The following is an 11,469-nucleotide window of genomic DNA, read 5'->3' as shown; positions in this document are numbered from 1 at the left end:
AACTGATTGGCTCAAATGCATTAAGGAAAGAAATTCAACAAATTAACAAGGCACACCTGTTAATTGAAATGCATTCCAGATGACTACCTCCTGAGGCTGGTTGAGAGAATGCCAAGAGTGCAAAGCTGTCATCAAGGCAAAAGGGTGGCTACTTTGAAGAATCTAAAATATTAAATATTGTTTAACACTTTTTTGGTTACAACATGATTACATATGTTTAATTTCATTGTTTTGATGTCTTTACTATTATTCTACTATTTAGAAAATAGTAAAAAGAAAAGAAAAACCCTGGTGGTGGGTCCAAACTTGACTGGTACTGTATGTAAATAAGATTTCATTTTCAATAAACTTGCAAATGTTTTCACTTCACTTACGTTATGGGGTATTGTGTGTAGATGGGTGAGAACATCTATGTAATCAATTTTGAATTCAGGCTGACACAACAAAATGTGGAATAAGTCAAGGGGTATGGAAACTTTCTGAAGGCACTGTAATTGGGCTGTGGGTGGAGTTTTTTTTGTTGTTAAATGTTGCAGTGCCATTAAGTCCTGCAGGTTACATCCTACATACAGTATTTATTTTCCTTTGGTAGCTGATATTAACCCATTAGTCTAAGTTTATTAGCTTATACAAACACATTGAATAACAGATTCACTACATGGAACAACAGAGTCCCCCCCCCCCCAAAAAAAAATAAAAAAAATAAAGCGTCTGTCCTATATCTGAGAAATATGAAAGATCAGGAAACATTTATTTTTTAACCCCTTTGGCACTAAACAGTTTCCATATGTACAGTACTTCCATAAAATTTTCCAACTGGTACCAGGGGACCTTTAGACTAGTCTTGTGAGTCCTGTGGGCATCCTAGAGCAAAACAACCAACATGTTTGTGAGAGTTTCACCTTTCCACAGAGTGGTGTATATACATATTAGTGTATATCCTAAAACTGTTTCCTGATCTTTCTTATCTCTCAGATTTAGGACAAACACACTCTGTTCAATGTAGTGAATATGTTAATCAATGCTTATGTATGGGCTATTTTTGGGGGGAATAATTTGTAAAAAAATATATATATATTATATAGCAAAATGGTCCTTAGCTAGATTGAATTGTTTTAAGGTCATACTAAGGTAAAGCCCCCCCCCCACCCCCACCCCCACCAGCTTATGGGTTGCAGAGGAGGTGGAGCTGATGAAGCATGGTGTGCAAAGACTGCTATCACAGTCAATCCCCAGCCACCATAAATTATCACATATTGAAAGTTTTACCATTCTTGTTTGGACCAATAAATTGGCAATATGTCCTTATAGGGATGTTGGGTTTACTGCAAGTTCCCAGACCAATGCATGAGACACCCCAGCATGAAAATGTATTCTTCACGGGAGTCCAGTTCCATGGTGTCTCTGACTCTAAACTGCATGAGGGAGGACTGTCAAGGACATTTCTGGGAGACTCAGGATGGCATTGACATTGGAGAGGTGCAATTCCTATGACATGTGAAGGCCCAATAAATTGATGCCACTTTTTCAATGAGTATTCGGTGTGTGTTGGTTCATTGTAGTGAACACGGCCTTATGCGCTTGTCATGTGTGGTTGCATCTTCCCCATACACCATAACTGTACTAAGTCAACATATAGGCAACTCCAGGGCAGACAGCCAGGGAAGTGGACATGATGAAGCAATGTACCAGCTCAACCAAACAGGAGTACACCGGAACATCCCAATGTGCATCACAAATACAGTGTGCCAGCAGAAGGTCATGTTGGATTCAGGGCTGGCCTCAAATTTCCCGCAGCATCGACAGCCATGGCCACAAGGCCCTTGTGTGACCATAATTCCCCCTAAAAATTACCTTTCCTCAGCCAACAATATGAGTACCAAACATGAGAGATTGCCAAGAGTGTGCAAAGCTGTCATCAAGGCAAAGAGTAGCTACTTTGAAGAATCTAAAATCTAAAATATATTTTGATTAACACTTTTTTGGTTACTGCATGATTCTATATATGTTATTTCATAGTTTTGATGTCTTCACTATTATTATACAATGTAGAAAATAGTAAAAATAAAGAAACTCTGGAATGAGTAGGTGTTCTAAAACTTTTGACGGGTACTGTATATATTTTCGACATTTTTATTTTTAGCTCACGTAATATAATTTTAAAGTATGCATTMAGGAGGCAAAAACAAATGTAGGCATTAATAAATGCATTTCTATAGCTTCCAAAATGTTTTTTACAACGGTGGGGGAGTGCCAAGATGGAGGCACTGTAGCTTGAACACAGCTCCCCCAATATGTTATCTAGTGTATTGGYGCAAACATKGGTGTGAAAATATWTTTTTTTTAGGTGTWKATATATCTCACGATTAGTGCTATCCGGGATCCCTGAGACGTCGCTACCCGAAACCCTAATCCCAACCTTAACCCCTACCTCACCCTTACRYTAACCATAACCCTTACTTAAACCTAAACCAGGGTTTCCCCAAACTCGGTCCCCCAAGGGCAGCACGTTTTGTTTTTTTGCCCTAGCACGACACTGAGTCAAATAATCAACTAATCGTCAAGCTTTGATCATTTGAATCAGCTGTGTAGAGTTAGGGCAAAAAACTAAACGTGAACCCCTTGGAGTCCCGAGTTTGGTAAACGCTGCCCTAACCTTAACCACTTAATTTAACCAATTTAAATGTAAACTTCATTGGAGTGACGTCAGAGTTTGACGTCCCTAAGGATGCCGTATTGCAAGGACCTAWATCTCACCAAGACAACACGTCGGAATCAACACATTTATAGGGAAGGAAACGCTAGACAGACTGTAAAAAGGTGAGTAGCCTACTAGCCTACCTACGATATTCTATTATTTAATGTTGTCGACTGACATATTAACATAGGAAATGGCTAATTGAAAGGGGTAATGGCACTGGTAAATACCCAACTGTTCAGGAAGAAGCGAAATCAGTAATGCGTAATATACTATGACCAAAGAACTGTTCTGAATGTTATGGAATTTACTGTATTCGTACCAATGTTGTGCTTATCGTGCCTGTAGCCGGATTTCTGTTGGCTACAAAGTTAATTAATTCATGAAACTTTAAATGAACAATTTAAATCATGCAGWCTTTACTTTAGGCTGAGCATTAAAAGTGAAACCACACCAACCAGAACAACATACAAGACAATTCTGCGAATGTGACATCTCATAATGTTGAATGAAGAACATTTATAAATCTAGACATTTTTACAGTAGTGAAGAAAACAAATAATTAGCATTATCTATCTATTGTAGGTATCAGTCATGGAGGTTACAGAAAAGGTGAWGCCCAAAAACGCCCAGCTGCTATCTCTTGGCCACAATGACACTTGTCGCCTCTTGGAGGTGTATGTGAAGCGCAGCATCAGTTTAAATGATGGGACATGTGAGGACCAGAGGTCACCAACAACGCCTCAGAAGTGGGTGACACTGCCAGAGAAATGCATAAGAGTCCGTCGGCATTCTAGTGACGCCTTGATCACCTTGGAGCCCAGCACACCTGACGAGGGCATTGCCAGTAGCACACCACCTAATGAGGAAGTTGTTATACCAAATGTGTCTATAGTAGAAATCCCTGGGCCTGCTGACATTCCTGAGATTGAGACGTCTACTGAACTGGAGAACAAGTCTAAAAAGGGCAAGAAGAAGAGCAAAAACACCTCTTTCTGGAAAGGTTTTCTGGGTTTTTTCTCGACGAAGGGGAGTGACAAGAAAGACGAGCAGGAGTCTGGCACAGAGAAAGATGGACAGTCACAAGGAACCTTGCAGAAAAAGAAATCCATAAGGCAAAGTAACTCCACGAGGAGACTATCTCTGAGAAGAATCAAGATTGACAGCCACAGAGGGTCTGTGAAGAGACCATTGGCTTTGGACAGGGCCAAGACCACTGACATAACTGGAGTTGAATGTAGGTTTGTGAGGACATGGCACCCAAATCATTTATCACACACTGTACTGTGTGTTTTCTTATTATTGTCCTTTTGTTCAAACAGGATTTTGTGGAATTTGCAATCAGTTTAGCTTAAAACCATTAAGGTTTTAAAACTATTAAAATACAAAAACATGTAGAAAATAAGACCCTCCAGGAGAGATCTTAACATTCAGATATTCAAGTGTAGAAAAGCATTGTACATGGTTACATAGATATTGTGACACACCCCCTTAACTCAAACAATGCAGGATAATGCCTATCTTAAAGCATTTTGGAAATATAGACCTGTAAACACAGATACAGTAGACGGAAGAATCAACTATTTATATTTATGATGAATGTTAACTTTACTTTTTGGTAGCTATTCAATAGGATTTTTTTTATTACGCTAAATAGATTTCAATGCGGACTTGGACTCGATTTAATAATGTTTTGGGAAATTGGACCCTAGTTGACTCGGGCCCTAGTTGGTAGTCCAGTTATTATACAGTTATTGCATGAAAAAAAGACTGCAAAAGGCAATGATCGTTCTTGTTACTTTTTACAGCGGTTTTGAGTGTGGGGCCTACTGACTCGTACTATGAGAAAGTTTCAGAAGAGCTGGAGAAGATTGTGCATGAGGTGAAAGAGACAGAGACGGCTCTTACAGATGGTAAGTATCAATGTTCTTATGTGTATTGATGTCATATATATTCATACTAAAATTTACACATTCTATAGCAACATACACATTTTATGTATAAAGCTGTAAAGGTCATATAATACAGCACATCACACAAGTATGTTACTGTCTAATGTAGTTATTACTACAGGTAACTGCCAAAATAATGGAAACACTTGAGTAAATGAGGGATACAAAGTATTTTGAAAGCAGGTGCTTCCACGCAGGTGTGGTTGCTGAGTTAATTAAGCAATTAATATCACATCATGCTTAGGGTCATGTATGAAAATGCTGGGCAGGCCATTATTTTGGCTACCATGGCTAGGATGACAATGTYCCCATCCACAGKGCACGAGTGGTCACTGACTGGTTTGATGAGCATGAAAACAATGTAAACCATATGCATGGCCGTCTCGGTCACCAGATCTCAACCCAATTGAACACTTATGGGAGATTCTGGAGCGGGGCCTGAGACAGCGTTTTCCACCACCATCAACAAAACACCAAATTATGGAATTTCTCATGGAATAATGYTGTCGTATCCCTTCAATAGAGTCCTAGACTTGTAGAATCTATGCCAAGGTGCATTGAAGCTGTTCTGGCTCGTGGTGGCCCAACACCCTATTAAGCATTTTTTTGTTGGTGTTGTGATCCAGGCTGTATCGCAACCGGCCGTGATTGATGAATCCCATAGGGCTGCGCACAATTGGCCCAGCGTCGTCCAGGTTTGGCTGGTGTAGGCCGTCATTGTAAATAAGAATTTGTTCTTAACTAACTTGCCTAGTTAAATAAAGGTTAAAGTATTGGATTCTTTTTTTCAATTTTYGCCTAAAATGACATACCCAAATCTAACTGCCTGTAGCTCAGGACCTGAAGCAAGGATATGCATATTCTTGATACCATTTGAAAGGAAACACTTTGAGATTGTGGAAATGTGAAATTATTGTAGGAGAATATAACACATTAGATCTGGTAAACGATAATACAAAGAAAAAACATGCYTTTTTGTTGTTTTTTGTTCCATCATCTTTGAAATGCAAGAGAAAGGCCACAATGTATTATTCCAGTTTAGGCACAATTTACAATTTACCGATCTCATGGAGGTTTTAAATATAGTATTATATATCTTTGGCAGTTACCTGTATGTTTACCTACTGTATGTTTTCTATCCATTTCTTCCAGAGGACGTCATCAAAAGGATCATTGTTCTGATGAAGCAGCAAGGAGACCTCATTGATAGCAAGGTTTCTGTTTATAACCTAYAAAAAAAGATTGCATTTGAGAAACTTAAGTCTTTCTTTGACACTCAATGCATCTTTCACATTTAGCACAGCTTGCTATAGGCTGGGTACCAGTCTGATTGTGCTAACATTCCACTTATTGTAATCTGTCATTTGCCAAGCATGTTTGGTAAATTACACAGACTACAAGAAGTAGAATGTTAGCACAAAACAGGTCTGGACTTTAGTCTAAACTTGCTATTTCCTAATGGATAATAACGTATTATATTCTATGGTCGTGAAAGTATGTCCTTTCTCCATAGCTGAAGGAGAACCCCARCTTGAGCTCATTCTTCCAGAAGCTGTCCTATAGCACCTTCCAGCAGTTAGCTGATACGTACGTGGAGACAGAGACACCTACAAGCCAGAGCCGCCATGCACCACACACTGCTGGATCTGGGCCCGACAACGCCCCGGAGCTGGTCAAGCTTGCCTTCACTCTGGACTTCACAGCCAGGGTAGCCTGTCTCTCCAGGCATTCCAAAGGCCACATCATGGGCCTGGGCCACCGCTACTTAGAAGACCGCTTCACCCAGACACAGGTAACAACACCAGAGGTGAGAGGCAGCCTTCTGTTTTCTTAAAAGCTATAACATGTTTTCCACCCAACTAGACTCTGCTTTACATGACCTGTAACCACAGTGCTGTCACCAAGTGAATCAAGAAATACCAAATATGTTTCTAATGACATTTATGTTGCTTTTCAGGTTAATCCAGATCAGACGTTGCATAACTATGATGATCATAATCATTGATACGTCACATGCAAAAAAGRCTGCAGGGGAAACCGAACATTCTTCGTGGTGTAAAAGCACATGGAGTGCTCCTCGATTCCTTGTGACACAAATGGAATAGATTACTTAAAGATGACTGAAAATGCAACCCAGAGGCAAGTCACGAAGGGAACATCACACACAACACTTATAGTAGGCCTTGTACCTGTACATCTACACTAGGGCAATCTGTGTAATTACTATGTTTACAGGTTAGTAAGTAATGGAAATGCAATATGGAGTTCTTAACACTTTTTACTATGTTTACAGGTTAGTAAGTAATGGAAATGCAATATGGAGTTAACACTTTTGGTACACTCTGTATTTATTTACCTAAATTATAAAATGTAATATGCCATTTAGCAGGCACTTTTATCCAGAGCAACTAATCATGTGTGCATACATTTTACGGGAATTGAACCCACTATGCTGGCATTGCAGACACCATGTTCTACCAACCTACGCCACAGAGGACCACTAGTGATAGTAAGTACTATGTACTGTAACTGCATTCACTAACTACCCTGCTACAAGGTACAGGTACATAGGTTATTCCTCATTCTTAATCCTGGTTCTGGGGACACAAAGGTGTGCATATTTTAGTTTTTGCCCTAGCTCTACACACCTGATTCCACTAATCAAAGGTTTCATGATGAGTAATCTAGGTGTGTTAGCTGGGGCTGGGACAAAACTGTGACATCAATCAGGCCCTCGAGGACTAGAATTGCCCACCCCTGTAGGGTAATGCCCTGTTTCTGGAAATTATACTTATGACCCCTGTACCTTTCACCTGAAAGAATAAGAAAATCAAGCTATTGAACAGAACTTTATGTATTTATGTAGCAATATTTCTAGGAAGTATAATACTAAACAAATTATACTAAACAAAAATATAAATGCAACAATTTCAACAGTTTTACTTAGTTCATATAAGGAAATTAGCATACGTGTATTTACACTTTTTTTTTTATTGAGTACAATCTTTAGTTTCATCATTGTTTTTCTGTTTTTTCAGTCAAAGGATGAACTACTAATAAAAAAATGTGCAATTTTATACTGTGTGTCAACTAAAAAAGAATACTTGAGTATCCCGAATAATAATGGTTTATTGGTGTGCATTTAAACATGGTCATTGTGATGCACCGAGGTCACAAACTCCATTTTAGACGAGACTGATTTTATKACCAAAATTATCCTATTTACACTTTGTAGTCAATTTTGACACTAGAATAAATGTTTGACTCATATTGTTGCCACATAGGCCGTTTTCAAAGGGATTAGTTGTTTTTTAGGGTCAGTTGCTCTAACAGACATTCCCTGACAAACATTTGGGCACAGTTTCTAAACCCAGAGGCGCAACATCGTGACACTTCTGGGAATGCTTGCGATACAGACCAGGCTGGGGTTTGAGAAGTCAAAAATCTAAAGSCACAACCTAGATTKGAGTCAATGCCTTAAGTAGTTGAACATGCTATTACTCCAACCTCATGAAAGTGACAAACTGACACGTTTTCATTTGTCAAAAACAACATATCGAARGAGTGCCTTTGATTTGATGGCCTGCACTTGCGTAGCTCGGTGTGAGATAGCCGATGACGTGTTTCTACGCATGAGCTTAGCCAGCCAACGTCGCCTACAAGTGGGATCGGCGATTTCTATTGGAGAAGCAGTTTTAGCCTATCTTCATACTGTACTGTCTTTGATTTGGGCACACCTATTTAAAATGGTTCAAATCAGCTGTGTCAAATTAACCACATCCATTAGCTGGACCAATAGAAACATGGAAACAATTAAATTCATGAACACAATTTTCTATAGAGGTTGAGATGGGGKATAATTTAACTTTAGAACTGTTGACGATTAAGTGAATTATTGACTAAAAACACAACTTGCTCTTAAATAATGTGAATAAATATATGCATTCAGTAAATATAACCTAGAATGTATGTAGGTGAGGATTAGGTCTGYTATTCATCTGCCAAGGACAACATAGCTCGGGCCAGGAGTATCCCCTCCTTCCAGGGACATCCTCTCCATGTGTGGGGAAGCCAGGGTCTCCTCAATGCTGTGGCAAAACTCCAGTGGCAGCAGCCTCTGGCAGTGGTAGAGTAGAGACCTCAAACAATCAATCAAATGTATTTATTAAGCCATGTTTACATCAGAAACCCAGCCTAAAACCCCAAACAGCAAGCAATGCAGATGTGGAAGCATGGTGGCTAGGAAAAACTCCCTAGAAAGGCAGGGACCTAGAAAGAAACCAGGCTCTGAGGGGTGGCCAGTCCTCTTCTGGCTGTGCCGGGTGGAGATTATAAGAGTACATGGCCATTAAGGCCAGATCGTTCAAGATGTTAAAATGTTCATAGATGACCAGCAGGGTCAAATAATAATCACAGTGGTTGTAGAGGGTGTAACAGATCAGTACCTCAGGAGTAAATGTCAGTTGGCTTTTCATAGCCGAGCATTCAGAGGTCAAGACAGCAGGTGCGGTAGGGAGAGAGAGAGGGTCAAAAACAGCAGGTCCGGTGAACAGGTCAGGGTTCCATAGCCACAGGTAAAATAGCAGAGACTGGATCAGCAGCACGACCAGGTAGACTGGAAATGGGGGACAGCCAGGAGTCACCAGGCCAGGTAGTCTTGAGGCATTGCCCTAAGGCTCAGGTCCTCTGGGAGGGGAGAGAGAGATGGGAGAATTAGAGGGAGCATACTTAAATTCACACAGGACACCAGATAAGACGGGGGGGGGTAAGGGTGGCTCTCGGTTGTGTTGATGCTAGAAAGCTGGTACCGCAGTACAGAGCGATGGTGCGGCTGTGGAGGAGGCTTCTCTGGACTCAGACTGTGTTTCTTTGGTAGGGGCCATAATATGACAAAACCAGAGGGCCATACTCTGACAGGGCCATACTCTGACAGGGCCACAGGGCCATAATCTGACAGGACCACAGGGTTACAACCTAATAGTATCAAAAAACAGTGTAAGAGAGAGCACTGACTACACTAGCCTGACAGAGTGTGTTATGGAAGAGAGATTAAAACGAACATGCCTTGACAGACAGAAGTTATCCACCTGGCATTTTGATCGATACTTCATAATTGCCCAGTTTAAAATTAACCACACCTAGAAACCCTGTAGTCAATAGTTAGTTGACCTCAGGGTTAACCTGACAAAAAAAAACTAACTTCAATCAGCTTTATTGATATTGTGTAATAATCAATGGTGACTCAATCAATTCTTGCCCAGTGGGAATGCTCTTGCCAATAACAATAATAGCATGGTGTTTGTGTGGCACATGATTACCAGTAATTGGGATCGCTGATTTAGAGGTAATATGATTTTACAGTCAGCCACGTCTATGAGTGAAGGATGAGCTGATGCGTCTTACCTGTGCACAAGGTTCCTCCTGGGGCAGGAGAGCTTTACAAAGAAAGGCACAACCAGTTTGACATCCTGCCACAGGGCCTTCTCCGGGACCTGGTGTACTCAACACAGCAACCTGGGGGATGTACATGTGATCAAAAGTTTAAACAGACATGTGTACCAATGGTAATATGGTATAAACACAAGCATGACAGAGACTTACCGGTAGTTATGTAACTAAGGGGTAGACTGTACAGAACATCTAATAAGTTGCCCTAGACTAGTGATAGGACAAGAATRCTTTCTGAAGCAAAAGTCRCCCAGTACAATCCTACTCAAGTAAAAGTATTTGGTTTTAAACCTACTTAAGTATCAAAAGTCAATGTAATTACTAAAATATACATAATTTCAAATTCCTTATATTAATCAAACCATACGGCACCAGTTTCTTGTTTTTTTAAATTTATTTACAGATAGCCAGGGACCAGCTTCAAMACTGACATTATTTACAAATGAGTCCGCCAAATTAGAGGCATTAGGGATAACCAGGGATGTTCTCTTGATAAGTGTGTGAATTAGACCATTTTCCTGTCCTGCTAACCATTCAAAATGTTAAAAGAATATAAAGATATTTGCCCAGGTTAGGAGTAGATTGACCAGGCACTGTTTGGACTGCCAGACCACCCAATGTTGCAAGGTGAACTAGAGTAGATATTCAGGAAAAGTTTATTTGTACAGTATGTTGCATTGTCTGTTTAGATAACATTTTATAAACAGAGAACATTGATTACATCAAATCATATTACATTTATCCACAAGATATCATCATTGTGTCATGAATGGCAGTAACCAATTTCTCTTCACCCCTTGGATATTGGTAAAAGTGTGCAGCACACCAACCAATTCGTTATTCTTAGAACTAGGGATGTAGTTCGACAGATCGCTTATTGCTCATATGTAGATTTTAAAGAACATATTGGTGTAATTTCAGTCTAAATATTTGCAGTAGTTAGACACTGAGTAACCAAAATATATTCTACCAGTTAAAAAAAAAATCACAAATTAGACTTGCTGATTCTAAACAATACTGTGTCAACAGTAAAACTCATGCTATTCAATGAATCAAGGTTGAAAAACAAAGACAAAACCCATACCAGCTGCAGGTCTCCCAGGTGTTTACAGTTCTTCATATCTTATAATCCAACAAGGTTTCCCCTTTTCTTGCAGCACAGGCAAATTCTAACTGCCACAAAAAAAATATGCAGTTTGGTACTCAAAATAAACACCATTGTTCTGCCAGACTAAGTTTGTCTCAGGCAAAGGTCAATATTTTAGTAGGCTGCTGGCTACAGTGTTTGTGTCGTTGTAACATTCCTACAATACTGAACAGTTATAATAATGATAAAGTGATGAACATATATATAAAAAAAGAAGYGAAGGC

General features: G+C 39.7%; 1 protein-coding gene across 2 annotated transcripts; it reads left to right on the top strand.

Moving 5' to 3' along the window:
• Positions 1 to 2,488: 2,488 nt before the first annotated feature.
• On the top strand, positions 2,489 to 7,727 carry LOC111969735 (apoptosis facilitator Bcl-2-like protein 14). 2 transcript variants are annotated; one of them, XM_023995974.2, is made up of 6 exons: positions 2,489 to 2,820; positions 3,284 to 3,935; positions 4,507 to 4,611; positions 5,803 to 5,864; positions 6,164 to 6,442; positions 6,608 to 7,727. In XM_023995974.2, the coding sequence occupies exons 2-6, from the start codon at positions 3,293 to 3,295 to the stop codon at positions 6,653 to 6,655; spliced, it is 1,137 nt and encodes a 378-aa protein (XP_023851742.1). In that variant the 5' UTR covers positions 2,489 to 2,820; positions 3,284 to 3,292; the 3' UTR covers positions 6,656 to 7,727. The 2 variants fall into 2 exon arrangements, with proteins under 2 accessions (XP_023851742.1, XP_023851741.1); XM_023995973.2 differs by having other exon boundaries at positions 6,164 to 6,457.
• The last annotated feature ends 3,742 nt before the right edge of the window (positions 7,728 to 11,469 follow it).

Source organism: Salvelinus sp. IW2-2015, linkage group LG11 (assembly GCF_002910315.2).
Source record: "Salvelinus sp. IW2-2015 linkage group LG11, ASM291031v2, whole genome shotgun sequence".
NCBI classification, from domain to species: domain Eukaryota; kingdom Metazoa; phylum Chordata; class Actinopteri; order Salmoniformes; family Salmonidae; genus Salvelinus; species Salvelinus sp. IW2-2015.
This window is presented reverse-complemented; position numbering and strand designations above follow the sequence as displayed.